General features: G+C 36.0%; 1 protein-coding gene across 4 annotated transcripts in view; it reads right to left on the bottom strand.

Moving 5' to 3' along the window:
* LOC129750951 (uncharacterized) overlaps nt 1-9,279 on the bottom strand; it is a 44,017-nt gene extending 34,738 nt beyond the window's left edge. For 3 of the 4 annotated variants that reach the window (XM_055746169.1, XM_055746171.1, XM_055746172.1), the window contains exons 1-5: nt 9,120-9,279; nt 4,642-5,447; nt 4,441-4,542; nt 1,523-1,631; nt 521-626 (exon numbers count right to left, since the gene is read on the bottom strand). In XM_055746169.1, the coding sequence (XP_055602144.1) occupies nt 521-626; nt 1,523-1,631; nt 4,441-4,542; nt 4,642-5,380 (1,056 nt within the window). In that variant the 5' untranslated portion in view covers nt 5,381-5,447; nt 9,120-9,279. Of the gene's footprint in view, nt 1-520; nt 627-1,522; nt 1,632-4,440; nt 4,543-4,641; nt 5,448-8,783; nt 8,931-9,119 lie in introns of those variants that run through there. The other variant, XM_055746170.1, reaches the window with a different exon arrangement.
* Nucleotides 9,280-24,855: the final 15,576 nt, after the last annotated feature.

The raw sequence follows: 24,855 nt of genomic DNA, 5'->3' as shown, positions 1-24,855 counted from the left end.
TCAATTGACACCACAACTTGTGCCCCGTGAAGTATTGCATGAAAAGTAGTCATGCAATACCTCGCTATGCACCAAGCAAAAGTCAAAATATACTCATGTAAACGTAAACTAAAAAAAAATGTGCAAAATATCATGGATGAGTTTTGAACCAAAACAAAGCTTTTTAGACACCAGGGTTTGAGAAATTCAAAAATGACTCAAAATTGACTCAGTCTAATGAACATATAACAGCTTGAATTTTCGCCAATTTTTAGTCATGTGCCATAAAGTAGAAGGTTGGAATGCGAAAAATTTGTAAGCTGAACAATTGCCGTAGAAGCAATAGGCATGCGAAGAATCACCCGAAGTCTTCATAGTGTAACAAATGTCAAGAAAAGGACACTCTCATAAAAAAAACTCTAAAGATCAGAACGCAAATAATCAGACAATTCCTGTGCATCGTAACAATCCTAGATTGCTTTGATTCAGAAGAATTATTCAACCAAGTAGGCTTACAACACTTACAAGAAACAATTCTTACCATATTGGAAAGAGCTTTTGCTAGGTTCACTGCAGATCGCGAATCTTCTTCTATTTCGGCCAAGTAACCGTTCCATATTTCTGAATAATTGCGTCGCCACTCCGATCTGGAAATGATTTTTTCAAGAGAAAAAATGTAGGCTTACGTACATTTTAAGATATCCAGTTAAACAGAGCATTCAAGACGAAACATACTAGCGTACAGGATGACAATTAAATTTCCCTTGTTTTTTAAAAAGAAACTTAGAACTTTTTTTTTATATACAAGCAATCAAAATTAACAAGTAACATTCTTTGGAATCTTGGCTATCAAGTTGAACCGATAAAATTATTATTATAGAATAGCTGAAAACCCCTTTCTTAGAGCTCCGCAAATTTTTCAGTCAGAGGAAAGTTTATTCGATGATGTTCGTTTCTCAATCTCGTTACAGGGGTTTATTTACAGGGTGGAAACGTAAAAGCGCGTAAATGTGATTCCGAAAATGAAATAAAAAAACTCATTAAAACAGTTTTTGAGGTATGCTCCAAATTTAAAATTTAGAAAGAAAACAACAAAATTTTTCTCTACAAAAATGCGTTTTTATCATAAATTCACTTATATCAACAATACTGTTGATCATGCGCAAAAATGAAATTCAAATGCTTGATAGCCAATTTAGTCAACTTCAGTATGCATAAAAGAGATTTCAAATTAATGTTATGCAGACCGAAATATAAGAATCTAGGAAACAAGTTTTTTTTCCAATATTTCATATTTTTATACTGAACTGTTAATTTAATTTCATTTCATATTAAACAGTTCTACTGAAATTTTTGAGTATCATTTTCGGATTTCATATTAAAAATTATCTTCAGTATACTTAGTTCAAAAATGCTAGTGTTAATAGGGTCATAGTTTTGAAACGTTTTTAAAAGGTACTGGAACTTTATTATCACCCTGTGTAGTATGTACGAGCATTGGCAATACCTAATTATTTCTGTATAACTTTATATAATTATTTACCTTTCCTGTCCGATAGCGTTATACATCTGTTTGTAGTTGGACACAAGCAACCTTAAAGTTTCAGCATGTTGATTATACGCTAAGGCCAACTCTGCGGTGAATTCCACAACTAAAGGATGATAAAGAAACTTATTAGTAACGAGAAGTATTTTGATGTTATTCACTTTTGATATTGGGTAAATGTCCATTCATACTTGTACCAACCAAAGCTATGATCATTTAGTATCCGGGCACTTCATTTCGATGATAGCTACATTACTAGAGATGGGATATGCAAAACTTTAGCAGCGTTGGACTATCTTGTCTATTTTTGCCAGATTTTTAAGTTAAGGTGTGTTTGAGATATTTACGATGGAAAAAAGACATGGTAAAAATAATGTTGCTCAAAATTGCGTTTTTTGCGCATTTTGCGCCTCGAAAATTCTTCATTGTCGACTTGAAAACTCATGAACTGTTAATTTTTTCTGTTTTTTTGTTTGTGGACCAAAGGGTTAAGAAGTATGAGGAGCCACTTAAGGATCAACGCGAAGTTCAAACCAAGCATCAGAGCGGAACCCTTGATCTTGAATATGGTAAAAAAGAATATGGTTATTCGGGATAACTGAATGGTAATGGGGGTAACTGGCGTGGCATAACTTTGATCTGTACAACCCTCAAAGTACTCTGCAAAGTGATCCTGAACAGGATCCAGGAGAAAATCGACGCTACACCCCGACGGCAACAAGCTGGATTCCGATCCGGACGATCATGTGTGGACCACATCACAACGCTACGAATAATACTGGAACAAATCAACGAATTCCAGGACTCTCTTCTGCTGGTGTTCGTTGATTTCGAAAAAGCATTTGACCAACTGAACCACGAAAACATCTGGGCTGCTCTTAGACGACGAGGGGTCCCAGAGAAACTAGTCCATCTCATCGAAGCACAGTACGAGGCATTTTCGTGCAAGGTCTTGCACGACGGTGTCTTGTCCGAACCAATCCCGGTAACTGCTGGAGTGAGACAAGGATGTATTTTGTCACCGCTGCTTTTTCTCATCGTAATGGATGAGATCTTGACTGGATCGATTGACTGTAGACCAAACCGAGGATTGCCGTGGAATCCTTCAACCATGGAGCAACTGAACGACCTTGACCTGGCAGACGATATTGTTTTGCTCGCCCAAACACAACAAGACATGCAGAGCAAACTCGACGACCTCACCGAAAGCTCCAAGGCAGCAGGTCTCAAAATCAATGTCGGAAAGACCAAGTCGATGGAAATCAATACAGCAAATCGTTCCAATTTCGTGGTAGCTGGACAACAGGTTGAGACAGTGGAGTGCTTCCAGTATCTTGGTAGCCAGATTACGCCTGGTGGTGGGACCAAGAAGGACATCGAGACCCGGATCAGAAAAGCCCGATTTGCGTTTGCGAGTCTCCGAAACATCTGGCGGTCACGCCAGATCTCTCTACGAACTAAGATCCGAATCTTCAACTCAAACGTCAAATCCGTATTGCTGTACGGGTGTGAAACTTGGTGCACATATGCGGTGACGACGCGAAAACTGCAAGTTTTTGTGAATCGCTGCCTGCGGAACATCATCCGCGCTTGGTGGCCTGGCAACTGGATCTCAAACGTTGAACTTCATCGCCGGTGTCATCAAAAGGCGCTAGAAATCGCGATTCGGGAACGTAAGTGGAGATGGATTGGGCACACGCTGCGAAGAGATGAAAACGAGATTTGCAGAGAGGCGCTTGACTGGAATCCAGAAGGGCATCGAAGAAGAGGCAGGTCCAAAAGCTCGTGGCGGCGAAGTCTAGCCGCTGAAATCCGCACAGTTGACGAGAACCTCGGCTGGCAGCAAGTGAAGACGCTGGCTCCGGATCGCCAGCAGTGGAGATCTTTTATCTCAGCCCTATGCGCCGGTCAATCGGCGCTGGACCTTTAGGTTAGGTAGGTAGGGATAACTGAATGCAGACCCTTTAAATAATGCAATAAATCAATTTCCTGCAGGCAAAAAGTTATGCCCGACTAGTAGACACCATGTAAATAACTAATAGTGAGCAGCTCAATAGATCGCAATCTGTGCAACCGATTTTTACTCAATGTGACAGATGTGTTCTGATGGACAAAGAAATATATGTTAAAACCGGATTTAAGAGATCAAACTCTTCGAGATGCCGACTCATGAAAAGGTTCCAACCAGATTCCAATTGCTTTTTCCAGGTGAGTTTGTGTAAAATATGATGATTTTGCAAAGATTTTGCTTCTGTGGTAATATAATAAATCAATAAAAAAGTGTGCAAAGATAAAAAAGAGTTTTAATGAAAAAGTAAGAGTATTTCTTGAAATTAATAATAAAAATATTTTTTTTATATTTTTACATTAAATGTCATTTCCTCCATAGAAAGTTTTTTGAACAAATAAATAGTTTTTAAAATACACATGTTTGAAACTGCCCGGATTCTAAATGATCATAGCCTTAGTACCTACAATAGAAAAAATCTAATTTTTCAAATTCCGTAAGCCTCAATGGGTCTTTACCGTTTCTGATACATTATTTCTATTTGCAAATTTCATTTTGAATAAAAGGAACTACTTTGCTCGAAGGATCGATAAGAAGCGATTAAAATGTAAGGAGGTATTTATGTTAATAGTTGTTCTATTTTTTTGAATAAATAGCGTTTGAGCAAAGCTGCAGCTTAATAGCCGAAAAGCTGCGTGTAGCTAGTTACCATGCGAGTTGATAAGTTGTCTAGCCTGACAGCTGATCTTGAATACCTTGATCTGCAGTTCTAAGGATGCATATCATACACAAGTTTTACATCGGCATTCCTTTAACTGATGTTATTGTTTACAACTTTTTCGAACACTCGTATTCCAGTATTGTACCCCAAGCATATATTTGATAGTGACACACTGATGGAACCTACCTGTTTGCATTATTTTGCAATCAACTGAGTCATTTAACTTGGCATTCATGCTATTTTCGTATGTCTCACCCTCGATTACTTCCTTGCGATGTTGCGGTGTTTCTGAAATTAAATTTCATATGTTTTTGAAAAAAGGCGAGCAAGCTTAGCCAAACTCTGTTAAATTTTATACTATAAACTTCAACAACATTTTAACAATACCTCTACCAAATCCGCTGCTGGTAATCTTTTTACTAGGATTAATTTTCGATAGACTAGTTGTATTGCATTCCCACGATGGTGCATCAACCGGAATGTTTTCCAATGGTAAGGGTGTATCTTTTTTCTTTAGCAAGTAGATCGTTTCGCCTGATTCGAAGAAGGCATCGTAGTTTCTTTGGCGAAGGTTTTCTTTAGTAAATATAGGATTCGACACATGTATCTGTAGGTCTTCGCGTATTCGCGATGTTTCGCTTTGTTCAACGGAGGAATGTGGGCGCAAGCGTCCTAAATTTAAATGAAGCCTGGATTTAAGGTTTTCTTTAGCTTTCGTTGGTACTTTCGGTGACGTTGAAGAGAGAGGTGGTATCGTCGATCGTGGAACAGGAATGCAGGAATCGACAGGTTTGTTGCTGTCTTCGGTTTCGATCACATTTTTCATCAAGACTGCTTGTTCGTTGCCGACTACTCGTGTATAACTATCGAAATCGTTCACGGAGGTCTTGCCTTCCAATGGTTTTGAGTGAGAGGCAGATTTTGTTGAAGAAATCCTTGGAACTTCAATTTTGGCGGGTTCTTTAGTATTTCCAGATGATGAGATATTACTGGCAGTAGGTGGCCGATTGCCTACGAATACCGAAGGCTCTTTAAGGTTGTCCAGAGTTGGTCGAGGAGGGACTCTTGGTAGTGCGATACCGTATGAGAAAAGTATTAACTCATCAGCCGGAAATATAACATACATTCCTAGCTCCCTCGGAGCATTTCGAACGAATTGTTGACTTCAGTATGAACATGAAACGTTAATCAGCCTGAAATAGAGCCAGAATATAGAACGAATATGTAGGTAATGATAAATTGGGGTACTGTTCTAAACACTTTTGAATACTTTTTTACAGCAATCCTACAGACAAAAAAGATTTCTCATTTAATGACTAACATTCTATAGAAACATCACATAAGTGAAACCAACAGCAATGATGATCAAGTGGCAGGAATAATACGATGCCTACAAAAACGTAAAAAAGAACGAACGTATAAACTGATAGCATTTACTTCTTTTCTGGACTATGAAGGAATATTCTTCAACGCTTCTCATACTTTTCTCGAAACAGGCAATCAGCTTCAATTAAGTTATTCATTGACTGACACCAGTTAAACATTGACTGACCTGACCTAGTTTTAGTTTTTTTTTAATGTTTGTAAATATGTGTAAATATGTGCGAGGATAGTGTAATGAATTAATATGTGTAATGCTTTAATACTCTTGTACGCCGAACAAGCTCATATTTGAAAGGAAGCTCATTCTGCCCCAGAGGATTTTCAGCTTGCCCCACAAAGTGACTGGTTTTCAGCTTTTGGTGCACGTTTTCAAAATGCGTTTTTCAACGTTACTAACAACTTTTAAAATTCTAAACTGGATACTATAAGGACTTCTTTAGTCTCTGAACACGATCCAGTGATGCAACTCACATATTTAAAGGGTATCATATGGTTAAATAAGCGTTTTCCTTAAAGTTCTCATTATGTCTTTATCTCCCCTAGGTATTTGAAAGCGTTTAATTGGAAATGGGATAGCTATGATTGCGTGTATCTTGAAAACCATTCATTTAATCGAAATACTTTCTAAGATGAGAATACTATAATCTTATGACAATTCATTGAAAAAATAAATAACTCAACGTTTTTTATAGGTAACCAGTATTTCCACTTCTCTCTGGGTATCTCATTTTATAAAATTGTAAAATGGTATTAATCGGGACAGTTTTGACTATTTCCGTAATATTTCTGTCAAACGCAGTTCATTCAGCTTTCGATTTGCTTTAGATGGTGCAATGTTTTTCCACCCCCAAGTAGGAGTTGGGTAATAGGGACCGTAGCTTATTCATTGAGAAACTCATTAGCTTACATACTGTAGAACAACAAAAATGGGTTCATTGAGACTTTAATCATTTTAAACGCAAGGGCAGGGCAAAGTTTTGCGTTTTGCGCATGTTTTTTTTTATGTTTTTCAATCCCTAGTAATCGCCTTTCCCATCATTTAAAATTCATTTAAACAGTTGGGAATTAAGTCTACATCATTGATGTAACATTAATAAAAGAACCAATGTTTCAGCTTTTATAATTAAAAAAAGTGTTTACAATTTTTACTTTGTGAAACGAAGGGTTATGTATTTGAAGATATGATGATGATGCCAACTCCAGGGGCAAAATATAGTCAAAGAAATTTAATATTTATATTTCCAGCTCTAGTCCTAAATGTTCGTCTAGGATCAATGTTTTTTAGCGTAGCATGCCATAGCATAGGGTGACTACACGAATCTTTTTTTTTCGTTTATTTAAAGATCCTTTGTTTTACATTCGGGTCTGAACACACATCTTGAATTGGCTGATACACGAGGTACAACTGATTATCAAGAACAATACAAGATGCCAAAATGAGTACCTGAATTCAATACTCATTTCAAGCGTTGTCAAGATCAGTAAGGTACTACAACGTATACCGCGGTAAGTCAATGTAATATTTGTAGAAACGATCTGAAACAGCACAGCAAAATAAAATTTTTTATGTGCTGATAACTCTTAAGACCCAGGATGCTGTGTTCAGAAAAGTGGGGAAGGATTATTCATTTGGAATCCTACTTGGCAAATAGGACTGATGAAGAATAAAATGATTAAATACTAAATTAAATGTTTGGAACGAGCTCACCAATCTTCAGACATCTGTGATCCTGGTGGAAATCGTGGTTTGTATGAGAGGTGCTGCGATGCTGGAACCATCTCCAGTGGTACCATGGTCTTGTTCCCAAAAATTGCCGCTTTCGATTTTCACTGATTCATCCCGGTATGAATTCTTTTTTCATCCTCAAATATGCAATGTTTCGGAAAATTTTCCACCAGCTTCTTGAATAGCCCATTCAACTCGCATAACACGAGCTCGAGGGAACTAAGGTGGTTTTATTTTTTCTTTGTAGTCACAGCAATTAGTGATTTGTTACTTTCATCGTTCGCTGTTTCCGGCAGTAAATTTTCAGCCACTGATACCGATTTTTTTTTTGTTTTCCCTTAACTTTCCCTCTCTCTTAACACAATTTTTTATTTCAACATAATCGTAGAATATCATCACTGGTACTTCACTACCGAATTCTAATAGAGTTAAGACAAATGTCCCCTTTTCAAAACTTTTGGAACACAACATTTTCTCGGAGACGAAATAAACACGACCTACTGCGATAACTTTTCATGACCAACCTCTTCTATGATCAACGTTTTTTTTGCGTATAAAATTAATATTTTCTGTACTTTTTTTTCTTTTGAACTATGAATCAATTAAGGATCGAACTACTCTATATTCGAATCACAAAAATCCTTTCATTTTTGTACCTATTCACCTCTATGTACCCATTCACCTTATTTTACGGTACATAATTTTGAAACAAGTTTCCAATATTTGATTTTATGAACTTTTAAATGTTTTACTCTTAAATTTGTAATTTTGACTGTAAAAATTTATTTCGTAAATTGAAAAAAAAAAGTTACAAATTTCCTAGTTACATATTTCCTAACTTAAATGTTTTTAATTGATTGAAAGTTTAAAAATTTGTTGAATTTTTCAATCTTTAATTTTTTTTGTGATTCCAAATTTCCCAGAAATATTCATCCATAATTCATAATTAAGTCATAATTAGGCTCATAAGCAATAAATAAACCACTTCATCGTCAGAATGAATTTACAACTGCAACTCATCTACTCTTTATCTAAATATAATGTAAGAATTAAAAATTTGCACTTTGAGATTTTTAAACCTGATTTTTTACTCTTTAAGGCATACGTATATTTTTGCGAGTTTTTAGCATGCCTCAAATACTTTTTAATTGATAAAACAAATCTAAAGCTAGCTTTCCTTGCGTTTTCAATGTCAGTAAGCAACTTGAATAGGATGGTGCATATAGATTCGTTTTTCGTTCTCCCAGATTGCACATGTAGGATTATGTGCAGTTGTAGATAGACCAAAGATGTCACATCACTTCTAGTCGGCGTCATCCTCGCAAAAATGATCAAAAAATAAAAGCATTGCTAGTATTTTCACACACACGCTTCACCAAAATTGAAATGTGGCAATAGAAAAATATATAATTAGATTTACCTTCTTACAAACGATAACAACTGACTTTTGAATGTTCGCTCATAACGCGATGTATCTTTTCATGATGGCGCTGGATTAGATGATTTGGAAAAAAAGCTGGGTTTGTTAAGACTTTATTGGTTATTATCAATTGATTTCATTTACTCTTGAAAATTGATTCAGCAGAATCTTAAGCATTTTAAATATTTGAAATCTTAACTGTACTCCACTCTCTTTGAAACCGAACTAAACCTGAATATTGGGTGAAAAAATGGTCATATTTTGCATTATCTCAATATATCGATTCTTTTTTAATGCCACTAGCCTGATAAACAATTTTCTCACGCTTTTTCTTACCGTGATATCTTTGAGTATGAGCAAACAATTGAAACCAATGGATCTAAAGCACAATAATTAATCAAAAAACTTATTATCTCATTTTCGGAAGCACTAAGTCATAACGAGCAAATACGCATGAACGACGTCGCGGATAAATCTCAACTGGCGATGTGTTTGGCTTAAGCTCGGTGCAATATTGAAAAACAAACGACGTTTCGTTACACCACGCTTCTCTCTAGAAAAAGAGCCGTGAAAAACATATGATCAAAAGAGGATCGAAAATATGACAAGTTCATTCTGCAGAATTATTTACCAATAAGGTGCAATACAAAATGTAGGATACAACTAAATAATATCCTACAGTTTCCGGAAAGTTTAAAAAAAAACTTGTGATTTTTTCTATGAAACTGACCTGCGACAATTCAAAGTGTTAACAATCAGTTACACAGTTACACATAATAATTTCCTCCACTTATGAATCACGAAAGTATGTAATTGATTTTTTGATTTGAAAAAAAAAACTTGAATTCTCTTCTTGAAGTACCTATATAATAATTATTGCTTTGAAAATATGTACGAGGTTTTGGGCCAAACAGCTCCCTCAATAAATTAAGTTTTTTTTTTATCTAATTGAAAACAGTGCAGCTGTTCGATGGTTTTCAATAGATTTAAAATTCCCAAACGAATAGATAGATAATATCGAAAATTCGCTTTGAATTTATCTAACAAAAGTAAACATCTGACAAACGTGTGTCATTTCTCTCTTCCTCTGTTTCTTGTTAGTCACCCAAAACAAGAGGCGTGAAGCAGTACGCCCCCACGTGCATCGACACCATGCTAGGTGCCATTCTAGCATCTAAGGTTATACCTAAAGCTATATATAGCTGATTGTATTTTGCATTCTCCTTGCGTTCTTCATTGTAGGTGTTATTCTAGTTGTTTTGTCAAACGTTCGAAGTGCCGAGTTCCAAACTGACACAAGCTGTCGAATGTTTTGCAGTTTAACAGCACCCTGACTCAAAGTAGATACTTGATAATGCGTAGTGGTTATTTGACGTCTAACACTCAATGAATGCGCAGCGCATGCTCTAAAGCAGCAACTTAGGGAAAACAGCAGAAAAATTGGGTTCTTGAACATTGAATCAACATGAGCTAAGATGGAAATGGAACCCATTCTGCCGTGGAAAGTTACCAAAGCAGCGCTAGTACACACTATACACTCAAGCTTTTAACCTGTGATAAGGACGATTTCGTCCAGTATGTATTTTCAATAGCTGAAATTACAGGACGATCTCGGGACAGAAAAACAACTCGAGAAAACAACTGTCAAATTCACCTGTAGATTCAGAAAGGGTTTCTCCTGTGATTCGCATATATTTTTTGCGCAGAAAATTGCTGGGAAATTTCATTGCCGGAGCTTGTTAGGTTCGTCCTCTCATTCCTTGGTTCGGAGGTGTGTAAACCGTAGTCACATTTTTTTCAATCTTCCCAATTTAGATGATTTTATGTCCCTGCAGTCATTAGCCAAAAGCAGCCGCCCGCTTGCGATATGCGGAGCTGGAAAAGGCTGTTAAACGAGCTTGTAGACGAGACAAGAGAGCCTGGACAAACAAGAATGCCGCTAAAAGACCGAGCAGGTCAGTTATTGACCGATCGAACAGATCAGCTCAAACGATGGACTGAGCACTTCGAACAACTCTTCCGAGTCACGAATAGCGATGGCCAACAGAACCCGCAGTTCGAAGCGCCAACAGTAAGCCGCATAAATGGCGTCAACTCGGAAGCGCCCTCGCTGGCTGAAATAGAAGCGGCAATCAAAAACATGAAATCCAACAAAGCACCTGGAATCGATTGACTGTCAGCACGAATGTTGTACCGTCTTTTCGCTGACATCTGGGATACTGCAACATTCCCGGCCGACTGGATGCAGGGTATCCTCGTAAAGGTCCCGAAGAAAGGAGACCTGACAGAGTGCGGTAACTGGCGAGGCATAACGTTGATCTGTACAACCCTCAAAGAACTCTGCATAGTGATCCTGAACAGGATCCAGGAGAAAATCGACGCTACACTCCGACGGCAACAAGCTGGATTCCGATCCGGACGATCATGTGTGGACCACATCACAACGCTAAGAATCATACTGGAACAAATCAACGAATTCCAGGACTCTCTTCTGCTGGTGTTCGTTGATTTCGAAAAAGCATTCGACCGACTTAACCATGAAAACATCTGAGCGGCTCTAAGGCGACGAGGGGTCCCAGAGAAACTAGTCCATCTCATCGATGCACAATACGAGGCATTTTCGTGCAAGGTCATGCACGACGGTGTCTTTTCCGAACCAATCCCGGTAACTGCTGGAGTGAAACAAGGATGTATTTTATCACCGCTACTATTTCTAATCGTAATGTATGAGATTCTGACTGGATCGATTGACTGTGCACCGAACCGAGGATTGCCGTGGAATCCTTCAACAATGGAGCAACTGAACGACCTTGACCTGGCTGACGATATTGTTTTGCTCGCCCAAACACAACCGGACATGCAGAGCAAACTCGACGACCTCACCGAAAGTTCCAAGGTAGCAGGTCTCAAAGTTAATGTCGTAAAGACCAAGTCGATGGAGATCAACACAGGAAATCCCTCCAGTTTCATGGTAGCTGGGCAACAAGTTGAGAAAGTGGAGTGCTTCCAGTATCTTGGTAGCCAGATAACGCTTGATGGTGGTACCAGGAAAGACATCGAAACCCGGATCAGAAAGGCCCGTTTCGCATTTGCGAGTCTCTGAAACATCTGGCGGTCACGCCAGATCTCTCTACGAACGAAAATCCGAATCTTCAACTCAAACGTCAAATCCGTATTGCTGTACGGGTGCGAAACTTGGTGAACATATGCGGTAACGACGCGAAAACTGCAAGTATTTGTAAACCGCTGCCTGCGGAATATCATCCGCGCTTGGTGGCCTGGCAACTGGATCTCGAATGAGAAACTTCATCGCCGGTGTCATCAAAGGCCGCTAGAAATCGAGATTCGGGAAAGTAAGTGGAGATGGATTGGGCACACGCTGCGAAAAGATGAAAACGAGATTTGCAGAGAGGCTCTAGATTGGAATCCAGAAGGTCATCGAAGAAGAGGCAGACCCTGAAACTCGTGGCGGCGAAGCCTAGCCGCTGAAATCCGAACTGTCGACGAGAATCTTGAATGGGACCAGGTAAAGACGCTGGCCCCGGATCGTCAACAGTGGAGGTCTTTTACCACGGCCCTATGCACCGGAGGATTGGCGCGGGATTATTAAGTAAGTAAGTAAGCAGTCATTATCCAATTTGTAAAAACAATGTCATACAGGTGATAATCTTCCTGAATTAGTTTGTGTTCCTGAACGACCGGAAAAGATTTTTTTCGAGTTTCAGGAATAAGGAAATCTGTAGGCGAATGCGCCAAATGTAAACAAATGGAGTTATCGGCTGGGTGATAAAGTACGTTCGTACGTACGTTAACGTTAACGTGATGCTTTGGTTTCGAGAAATAAAGAGCACAAAAAATTTGTTTTTGCTGAGAGCATATGGAGCTGTAAAACTTTGAACGCGTTTCTATCGAAACAGTCCTAATGTTGGCGCCTTCGCCGTATTCAAAATTCGATACCGAAATGATACGAATCTAGGGAGGGATATTTTACTGTACTTAAATTTCATGACTGTAAAATGGTCCCGTAGATTCGGAGCGGTTTTCTCAAGTGATTTTCTGGGATAACTGACATTGTCCAGTAAGCTCGAACTCTATAGATTTGGAGTTCTGAAATTGTTTGCCAATTCAAATATTATGTTTAAAAATTTGAAATAAACGTAGAAATTTGGTAAGAATAGACAACATTTGTCTATTTCAGAATTTGAAGTATGATTCAGACAGAACCACATTGGTTAAACTGGAATTTCCTAAACTGGTAAAACCAGTAGAATTGATCATTTTAATAATACCGAAATACCGGCTTTCGAAAAGGCAAGAAACCGATATATCCGATATTTTATTTTTCATTCAGCAAAAAAATGAAATTTGACGAAAATCTACAATTGGCTCTATGAGAAGCAAAGCAAGAAGCAACGTTCCTAGCTGCATGTTGTGATTTTTATATTTTGCAATGAAAAAAGATCATATTATTGAACTTTTTTATACTGTAATTTTATTGTATGTATGCATTAGAATGACTCAAATGAAGCAACTTTTGTAAAAGTTAGGTATGCGTGGCAGGCTTAAATTAATCCTATTACAAGGTCCCATGCCAAATTTGGGCCAGATCGGATCACGAGAAGGGGTCGCTATTCAGGTCTGATACATTTTGTTTTTGTTTTGATTTTTGATACATTTTGTTCGGGAACAACATGAATACCCAGTTTTTCGTTAATAACTTTGACTCACTTCGGACGATTTCTTTTTCGAATAAAGGGTGATACGGTCAAAATTTGGTCAATACCAACTTGACGTATTTCTTTCAATTTTGCATTTAAAAAACCTGAACACCCCTCATTTTGGAGGTGTGTGTGTGTGTGTAGAATGTTGCTTCTATTTTGATTTTGGAATTCACTCTTCAGTTGTCAAAATGCCGTCCAAGGAAGAAGAGCAACGTATCAAAATTTTGCTCGCGCATCGCGAAAATCCGAGCTACTCGCAAGCTACTCGCAAAGCTGGCAAAATCACTAAAAGTTGCTAAATCAACCGTTACAAATGTAATTAAAGTGTTTGGGGAACGTTTGTCGACAGCCAGGAAGTCTGGATCGGGGGGAAATAGAAAGCCGGAAGCCGCTGAGACGACAAAGAGAGTTGCCGGTAGTTTCAAGCGAAACCCTAACCGCAAATAAGCTGGGTGTATCGTCTACAACCGTACATCGAGCCAAAAAACGAGCCGGACTATCGACTTACAAGAAGGTAGTGACTCCAAATCGCGATGATAAACAAAATACGACGGCCAAAGCGCGATCCCGAAGGCTGTACCCGACGATGCTGACGAAGTTTGACTGCGTGGTAATGGACGACGAAACCTACGTCAAAGCCGACTACAAGCAGCTTCCGGGACAGAAGTTTTATACGGCAAAAGGAAGGGGAAAGGTAGCAGATCTTTTCAAGCACATAAAACTGTCAAATTTCGCGAAGAAATATCTGGTTTGGCAAGCCATCTGTACCTGTAGTATGAAAAGCAGCATTTTCATAGCTTCCGGGACTGTCAACTAATGCCGTTTTCGTTTTTCTCCACTAGCGCGGGGCAAAACTTTTTCTGAATAAACGATCAGAATCGTTACCCGGGACGATGCAAATACTATATGGTTGCTATACTCACCCTTATGTTTACCCCCAACACTGACAACTTTTACGGGGTGCAACCGCCTGCTTGAGGTTCAAATCTCAGGCAAAACTAGTGGACTTCTGAATGAATAACCGAACATAATAACAGCAGTTAGGGCAAAACTCGTGGGTAACTAGGTTGCCACTGCCAATAAACGAAAACACTATAAGAAATTTACGTGAAAAAGTGTTTGAATAAACATCTGCTGCCTTTCCTGAAGAAAAACGGTTGTTCCGTACTGTTTTGGCCGGATTTGGCATCTTGCCATTACTGTAAAAAGGCCATGGAGTGGTACGCCGCCAACAACGTGCAGGTGGTTCCCAAGGACAAGAACCCTCCCAACACGCTAGAGCTCCGCCCAATTGAGAAATACTGGGCTATTGTCAAGCGGAACCTAAAGAAGACCAAAAAACTGCTAAAGTCGAGCAGCAGTTCAAGGCAATCTGGATTTCTGCGGCGAAGAAGGTGGACAAGGTGGCTGTACAAAATCTGGATTCGGATTTGGAAAAGCGGAAGCCTAACTGAATATTTTTCCTGGATTTTATACTAATTAAACTTGAAAAAGAAATTTAATTTGATTTAAAAAAAAACGATCTCACCGATTTACACGCGTTTTCCCTTGATCAAATTTTAACCGTATCACCCGTTATGGTTTGTTGGAGTGAAAATACGATCACCCACCCTGACTGGTTATTCCTCAAATAGTTTTGGAAAATGTTTTGCGGGGTGCCAACCTGTTCGTGGTTGGCGAGCGATTGCAGTTTCAAACAATCGATTCAGTGGGAGCAATATTTCTTCCTCCCAAATAGTGGATATAATTTCGAGAGCCATTGGAGCCATCAATCATGCCGCGGGCTCTCAAGGTTTTGCTACGGGAGAATTTCTTGGAAATGTTACATCGGAGGGAGCTGTAGGTGGCCGAATTGGGATATTAGGTAGATAAGTTCAAGACTCAGTACTCGTTTGATCATCAATTAGTAAGATCGTTTATATCATTTCTAGTTTTAAGTTAACACCATGTAATATAAGTTTAAAGTCAATATACTTGTTTCAATTAAAATTGTGTTTTTAGAGCCAAGTCATATGCGTTTATCTGTTCTATGCTTGCGAAAGAAGAAGGACCATTGGAGCCCACCAATTACTAACCCATAGTTGGGATTGTGGAAACCGAACTAGTCTATCGAAGGAATTTAAAATCTTAGGCCACCTCCCAACATGGTGGATCAACGAAAACCTCTACCGTTGATGATTTTTTTCGTATTTTTTTAAGGAACATGACTTTCAGTAGGGGAGAATGAGGATACTTGATCCCTGGGGATACTTGATTCCTTAGCTATATCTCGAAACTGGAATGTCTTACAAAGATCAAATGTTCTAGCAAAATGTGCCAAACAGAGCAAAACAACAATGCTTGCAGTTTAAAAAAATTTTAACAAAATAATTGTTTGAGTAATTGAACTTTGCTTGAAAATTTTTACAAAATGTAACTTTAAGATGTTTCTTAAATGGTAAAATTATAACCAAAATATTTGTTCCAATATATTAAAATGTATCTAGTTGGAAATTTTAATCATAAAAAAATTATGCATCTGACAACTAGTAAAATTTAAAAAAATTATGTCATCGAGCGAACGTGTATAGGGGAGATGAGGGCATAACGAGCACCCGAGGCATAACGAGAACTACGCTTTTCTACGAAAGTGCGTATTTTCTTAAATAAATTTTCATGAGGATTTGTTTAGTACTTCCTATAGTATTAATTTTTCACAAAAAAAAGGAATCTCCTTATCATCTTTACAGAGATATTTAAAAAAAACTTGCTTGGTTCTCAAGTTACGAAAATATTATAATTTTTGAGCACCACGAAATAAGCTCTTATGATCTTAAAATAACCTTGATCTATAATGTACGCACTGCAACATGATGTGCACATTGTTTCTCAATTTTTACCATCATAAAATTTTTGATTTTTCACTTTTATCAATTTTAAAACACGTTTTTACTTAAATTTGTTGACTAGGGGCATATAGAGCACCATATTATCGAGGCATAATGAGCATTTTCTGCCGTAGAATCTAGCAGCGAATTAAAATTGATTTATAGCGCCACACCTTGACTAGTTTTCATCCGACAATTTAGCCAATTGGTAAGGTGTCGGAGAGGTAATCAAAAGACTAGAGTTAGATTTCTGATCGAGGTGATTTTTTTCCATTCACAATTCATGATCGATTTTTTATTGTTACATTATTCGGCTAGTAGCATCATCCTCCGAACAAAGCACTTAATGTATGAGCGTGCGTGAATTGTTTGTATTCTACAAACAGACTTAGATTATTTTGTTATTGCTTTGTTTGATGAATCTACGACTCACCTGCCTTCATCGAATTGAATTCGCTGCTAGATTCCCCGGCAAAAACGCACATCTTGCTCTGATTAATGGTGCTCATACTGTCTCAGGGGGGGTTCTCATTATGCCTCCACAGTGGCTGGTTTTCAGCTTTTGGCAAATTTTTTTAAAATGCATTTTTTAACGTTTTCATCTAGTTTTTCACGTTTCAGCCCGTTAGGGAATAGGCTTTTCAAGTGTCTGAACACGAAACAATAATGTAACCTCCATATTATAGCTATTTTCTATGGTTAAATAACCGTTTTCCTTAAGGTGGCCATTATGCCCCCATCTCCCCTACATCTGAAAAATTCAAAAATCTCATTTTATGTCACATGTGATTTTTCTATATTGTGCGTCCAATTGAATGAAAAATGCAATTCTTTACATTGTATATTATTCATAAATGCTTGCTAAAGCTTAGATTGTTGGAAAAAAAGTGGTTTGACCGGTATAAATCTATAGGGGAGAGTGGGGATACTTGTCCCCCTTTTGTTATTTTCACCATATCTTTTTGGAAAAATTTAGCAACTCGCCGTCTTTGACATTTTCTGACAGCTTGTAACTTCAAGTTTCTATGCTCCAAAAATTAAAACGATACTTGAACCCGTTGATGAACTAGAAGCATTTTTGTGGGAGTAAAAAATTGCGATTTTTCTGAAGTTAGGGGAAACTTGATCCCCTATTGAAGGAGACTTGATCTTTTATTCAGGAAGCCCTAATACTTGTATAAAAATCTAACAAAACCCCAAGATAGAATGTTAATTGACTATTTTGGTCATGTTTGTTCTCATTTCACAATTGATAGCAGACATAAGAAGAAAATTCTGTAACTTTGTCTCAACGCTAATAACATTACGTACTTAAAGGCGATATTTTTTATAATTAAGAGAAAATTAATTAGTTTTGCTCTTTTCTTCAGACAATTGTTTGATAAATATTAGTTTTTGGATAAATATTAGTAATTTCGTAATCAGCAATCATAACGATCAATTCAGAAGAAGAATATGCCGTTTGGAAGGGGGATCAATTGTACCCAACTCTAGGGGATCAATTGTACCCATAATCAACATTTAAAAAAACTTTTTCTGAAGAAAGTTGAGAGTTTTCCATTGCTTTGAAAATATGGCATTATGAAATTCATTTTACGCTCGAACGATTGATACATTGGAACAAATATTTTTTTCATAATTTTCCCATGTAAGGAACATTTTAAAGTGATGAAAAAAGATCTTCAAGTTACATTTTGTGAAATTTTTCAAACAAAGTTCAATTACTCAAACAATTATTTTGTTAAAAATTTTTAAACTACAAGCATTGTTATTTTGCTCATTTTGGCACATTTTTCTAGAACATTTAATCTTTGTAAAACATTCCAGTTTCGAGATATAGCTAAGGAATCAAGTATCCCCAGGGATCAAGTATCCTCATTCTCCCCTAATAATGGAATTTTAAGCCTTCATAGAAAAATCGTGACAAATAAAGAAAACCAGATAAATGAGTTCAAGGATATTTTAAAATTTTCAAAACAAAAATTAATAAATACCGTCAACTGGGGCAACATGCAACACTTTTCAACTTCAATGGCTTCTAAAATCTTAATGCTTACAGATAATTATACATCTTGTACATCAAAAGTTTTAAGGTTGATGGGACACCAAACTGACGTAGTCAGAAAAAATATTGGTTTTACCAGTTATTTTTGAATTTTCAAAAACATGCGAGTTTCACCCTACTAAGAAATATGGGTAAGTTTCGACAAACTATGTAATTAATGAAAAATGAAATGAAAACGTTTGAAAATTTAAAGTTTTTGATACATTTGTGATGTCATAACGCATAAAGCACCAATTACAGTAATTTTTGGTTTTGTTCGAATTAAATTTTACATCTGTCAAAAATGTTTTTAAGAAAAAAGTGTTAATCTGCTGCATACATTTAGGGGTAAAAAATACTACAAAATATTCTATCAATCAAATCAAAAACTTTAAAAACCTCTTACACGATGTTGAAAACTATGTCATCATCAATTTGTTATCATTCAATGATAATTTTATTACAGTATATTGAAATTAAAATTGAAGGAGTGTTATGGTATAAAAATGTTGCATCTAACCCTGCTTTTGCATGTTGCCCGTTCAACGGTATCGGTATCAATGGTGATTAACTCTTAATCGAAAATGAAAAAAAAATATGTCCATTACTGAAACTTCGTTCAAAATTTGTGTGCTTTTGGTAAATATTGGCTGCATGTATCACACTTGAAAGACTTCATAGACTCAAAGGTTAACATTTTATTTCAATACATTTACAGTCCCCCCACAATCATGGGTCACACACAATTATTAGTCACCAACCAATTGAACTGCTGATATCTGTGGAACTGAATGAAATGTAATCATATTATTATTTTTAGATTATCGATAGCAGCATCCAAATGCATTGATAATATTATGTGTGCGCTTGGTAATAGTAAAACTGCTATTTGAATAGTTTTTATCATACGTTAACTATTATGTGTTGAACTATCGCATAAAACTTCAATTTTATAAGGTTGACTTCTTAACCCGTTAAGCCCCTTATGCGAGTATTTCAAAGATTCCAACAAAATAAATTGGTCTTATAGAGGCACAAAGGACGAGTTTACATTTTTAAAATCAAACTGAGCAAATCAAATGCAAAATTTCAATCATATTTAGCAAAACAAAAGTGACCCATAATTGTTACAGCACCCACCAAATTCCACACAATTATGGGTCACTTTTTTGCAAACAAAACAAAACATTTCTTGGTTGCTATAGCTCAACACAAATGCGCCTTGAATGTATACTAGGAATGAATGCCCCTGAATGTTTGCCAGAATATTGATGATTTCCATGTTGATATTCGGGTGTTGCCATGGACTTCTATGTGACTAATAATTGTGAGCAATTTGACTAATAATTGTTACGGGTTGCAATTTTGACCCATGATTGTGGTTTTGAAAAACGTTGATTGTTTCGGTAAATAATGCTGTTTTTCAACAAAATTGAAAACGAAATCTTATTTGAAATCAAAGAGGGAATATTTAATGACTGAAATCCATGCAAAGCTTGATGTTTGGTCCACTAACACCCGAATAAACGAATATTTTGTGGTGAAATGATACGTTAAGTGACTAATGATTGTGGGGGGACTGTAATTTAATTATAAAAAAACGGGGTGAAAATGTCAATTGTGTTATTGATAACAAATATTTAGCCTGTGATTAAATTTTCAAATAGATTTTCAGAATTGAAATTTTCATTCATTCTCAATGCTGATTCGAGTTTGAAAAGATGTCAAACTTTTATTTGTAATTCTCAATTCTTAGTTTTGGAGTTTTTTTTTTAATTGTATGTACTTATTTAAGCGAAATTTTTTGCTTTACACTCAATTTTTAATTCTCAAAAATTGTTATTTTGCAATTTGGTTCTTTTTCGCTTGTTCCTACAGCGGATGCAATTTTAAAATTCTCTTTTGGACCTATGAAAATTTGTGTGCCAGGTCATAAGACTCAATTATCGCTTTAGCGCGGTTTTATGAATATGTTATTCAAAAATGTATAATATTAGCGCAGTTAAATAAAGAGCCGCAGCTTTAAAACATTTGCCCTAACTAGGTCATTAATCTTCCCACGCGCCGTTCGGGTCAATGTAACCCAAAGCAAACTTTCAAATCGACATAACTCTTTTGAAAAAAAAAAGATCGGAAAATATGAAAGTTGAAACATATTACTAAAACCACGAGATACATAATCTGTACATCGGCTCACTGGTGACCGCAGACAATGACACCAGCCGTGAGATCCGGAGGCGAATTATCAGCTGAAGTCGTGCCTACTATCAGGGATTGAAATGCTCTTGCTCAAGCGGCTGAGCATCAATGCTCTTGAAGCTCGAGAGCGAAGAAAGCTGGAGCCAATTCTAGCCCAACAATAAATGCTCAAATTAAGCTCATACCTCTTCGGGCTCTAGGAGACAAGGTTTTGCATTTTGCTTTGAGTTTGTTAGCTCAAGGAGCCGAAATTTCTTGAGCTTGCTGGCTCAGCAAAATTGTAACACTTGAGCTTAGTGATGTGTATTGACTTTGCCATTGTGGTGCTGTGTGAGCCAACGGCGTTTTTTTGTGCACCAGAAACTGTGAAAGTGGTTGTTGGGATTATTAACATGAATGTAAAAGATTTCTTGTAACTGGTAAAAGTTACCAGCACTAGTAACTATGAAATAGTAAAATTTACAATTTTTCGGGAAAAACGCCAAATGAAAGGGCTTTTTGTGAGGATTATAAAATCAATATTAGAGAGTTCTAGTAACTAGTAAAAGTTACCAGCACTAGTAACTATGAAATAGTAAAAAATACAATTTTTCGGAAAAAACTCCAAATGAAAGGGCTTGTTGCGAGGATTAGAAAAATCAATGTTAGAGAGTTCTAGTAACTAGTAAAAGTTACCAGCACTAGTAACTATGAAATAGTAAAATTTACAATTTTTCGGGAAAAACGCCAAATGATAGAGCTTTTTGCGAGGATTATCAAAATCAATGTTAGAGAGTTCTAGTAACTAGTTAAAGTTACCAGCACTAGTAACTATGAAATAGTAAAATTTACAATATTTCGGGAAAAACGCCAAATGAAAGGGCTTTTTGCGAGGATAATTAAAATCAATGTTAGAGAGTTCTAGTAACTAGTTAAAGTTACCAGCACTAGTAACTATGAAATAGTAAAATTTACAATTTTTCGGGGAAAACGCCAAATGAAAGGGCTTTTTGCGAGGATAATTAAAATCAATGTTAGAGAGTTCTAGTAACTAGTAAAAGTTACCAGCACTAGTAACTATGAAATAGTAAAATTTACAATTTTTCGAGAAAAACGCCAAATGATAGGGCTTTTTGCGAGGATTATCAAAATCAATGTTAGAGAGTTCTAGTTACTAGTAAAAGTTACCAGCACTAGTAACTATGAAATAGTAAAATTTACAATTTTTCGGGAAAAAACGCCAAATGAAAGGGCTTTTTGCGAGGATTATTAAAATCAATGTTAGAGAGTTCTAGTAACTAGTTAAAGTTACCAGCACTAGTAACTATGAAATAGTAAAATTTACAATTTTTCGGGAAAAACGCCAAATGAAAGGGCTTTTTGCGAGGATAATTAAAATCAATGTTAGAGAGTTCTAGTTACTAGTTAAAGTTACCAGCACTAGTAACTATGAAATAGTAAAATTTACAATTTTTCGGGAAAAACGCCAAATGAAAGGGCTTTTTGCGAGGATTATTAAAATCAATGTTAGAGAGTTCTAGTAACTAGTTAAAGTTACCAGCACTAGTAACTATGAAATAGTAAAATTTACAATTTTCCGGAAAAAACTCCAAATGAAAGGGCTTGTTGCGAGGATTAGAAAAATCAATGTTAGAGAGTTCTAGTAACTAGTAAAAGTTACCAGCACTAGTAACTATGAAATAGTAAAATTTACAATTTTTCGAGAAAAACGCCAAATGATAGGGCTTTTTGCGAGGATTATCAAAATCAATGTTAGAGAGTTCTAGTAACTAGTTAAAGTTACCAGCACTAGTAACTATGAAATAGTAAAATTTACAATATTTCGGGAAAAACGCCAAATGAAAGGGCTTTTTGGGAGGATAGTTAAAATCAATGTTAGAGTGTTCTAGTTACTAGTTAAAGTTACCAGCACTAGTAACTATGAAATAGTAAAATTTACAATTTTTCGGGAAAAACGCCAAATGAAAGGGCTTTTTGCGAGGATTATTAAAATCAATGTTAGAGAGTTCTAGTAACTAGTTAAAGTTACCAGCACTAGTAACTATGAAATAGTAAAATTTACAATTTTTCGGGAAAAACGCCAAATGAAAGGGCTTTTTGCGAGGATTATTAAAATCAATGTTAGAGAGTTCTAGTTACTAGTAACAGTTACCAGCACTAGTAACTATGAGATAGTAAAATTTACATTTTTTCGGGAAAAACGCGAAATGAAAGGGCTTTTTGCGAAGATTATACAAATCAATGCTAATGTGTTAAAATTTTTTAAGTACAGACCCCGACATGCCCGAACATTTTGTGTTGCCAAAATCGAACGGTTTTTTTTCTGAAACTTTTTTCTCTTATTTTTTTAAAATAACTATTTTGATTATCATTAACGTTATTTTAAGTCAATTTCCGACCGTTTTTAGATTTTTTAAAAGTTTGTTTCTAAGGTTTTTGATGCATTTTACACTACTTTTTTTTGTTTATAATCTTTTTTTTTTTTTTGTCATTTTTGCTGTTTTCGTCATTCTTTATCATTTTTAAGATGATTTTGTCATTTAAAGTCTTTTGTTTGTATTTGTTTTTGATTTTTTTAAAATTTTCATGTTTTTGTAATTTTTGAGTACTTTACAAGTTTTTTAAAAAACTTTTGTTTTTGTTGTTGTATTCTATCACCATTTCTGAATGTAAAAACGTTTTTTTTATGTTTGTCTAAATTATATGGGTCCTGTTATAGAGAAAACTAAAAGGTAATGTCGCTTCTAAAAACCGTTCGATTTTGGCACATATGCCAAAATCGGATGTTGCCAAAATCGAATGTTGCCAAAATCGAATGTTGCCAAAAACGAACGGGGTCTGCATTACTATTCCATAGTTACTAGTGCTGGTAACTAGTTACTAGAACTCTCTAACATTGATTTTAATAATCCTCCCAAAAAGCCCTTTCATTTGGCGTTTTTCCCGAAAAATTGTAAATTTTACTATTTTATAGTTACTAGTGCTGGTAACTTTAACTAGTTACTAGAACTCTCTAACATTGATTTTAATAATCCTCCCAAAAAGCCCTTTCATTTCGCGTTTTTCCCGAAAAATTGTAAATTTTACTATTTCATAGTTACTAGTGCTGGTAACTTTAACTAGTTACTAGAACTCTCTAAAATTGATTATAATTATCCTCCCAAAAACCCCTTTCATTTCGCGTTTTACCCGAAAAATTGTAAATTTTACTATTTCATAGTTACTAGTGCTGGTAACTTTTACTAGTTACTAGAACTCTTTAACATTGATTTTAATAATCCTCTCAAAAAGCCCTTTCATTTGGCGTTTTTCCCGAAAAATTGTAAATTTTACTATTTCATAGTTACTAGTGCTGGTAACTTTAACTAGTTACTAGAACTCTCTAACATTGATTTTAATAATCCTCGCAAAAAGCCCTTTCATTTCGCGTTTTTCCCGAAAAATTGTAAATTTTACTATTTCATAGTTACTAGTGCTGGTAACTTTAACTAGTTACTAGAACTCTCTAAAATTGATTTTAATAATCCTCGCAAAAAGCCCTTTCATTTGGCGTTTTTCCCGAAATATTGTAAATTTTACTATTTCATAGTTACTAGTGCTGGTAATTTTACTAGTAACTAGAACTCTCTAACATTGATTTTAATAATCCTCCCAAAAAGCCCTTTCATTTGGCGTTTTTCCCGAAAAATTGTAAATTTTACTATTTCATAGTTACTAGTGCTGGTAACTTTAACTAGTTACTAGAACTCTCTAACATTGATTTTAATAATCCTCCCAAAAAGCCCTTTCATTTCGCGTTTTTCCCGAAAAATTGTAAATTTTACTATTTCATAGTTACTAGTGCTGGTAACTTTAACTAGTTACTAGAACTCTCTAAAATTGATTATAATTATCCTCCCAAAAAGCCCTTTCATTTCGCGTTTTACCCGAAAAATTGTAAATTTTACTATTTCATAGTTACTAGTGCTGGTAACTTTTACTAGTAACTAGAACTCCCTAACATTGATTTTAATAATCCTCGCAAAAAGCCCTTTCATTTGGCGTTTTTCCCGAAAAATTGTAAATTTTACTATTTCATAGTTACTAGTGCTGGTAACTTTAACTAGTAACTAGAACTCTCTAACATTGATTTTAATAATCCTCCCAAAAAGCCCTTTCATTTGGCGTTTTTCCCGAAAAATTGTAAATTTTACTATTTCATAGTTACTAGTGCTGGTAACTTTAACTAGAAACTAGAACTC

Source organism: Uranotaenia lowii, chromosome 3, assembly GCF_029784155.1.
Source record: "Uranotaenia lowii strain MFRU-FL chromosome 3, ASM2978415v1, whole genome shotgun sequence".
Taxonomy (NCBI): domain Eukaryota; kingdom Metazoa; phylum Arthropoda; class Insecta; order Diptera; family Culicidae; genus Uranotaenia; species Uranotaenia lowii.
The sequence above is the reverse complement of the archived record's forward strand: the minus strand, read 5'-3'. Positions and strand labels throughout refer to the sequence as shown.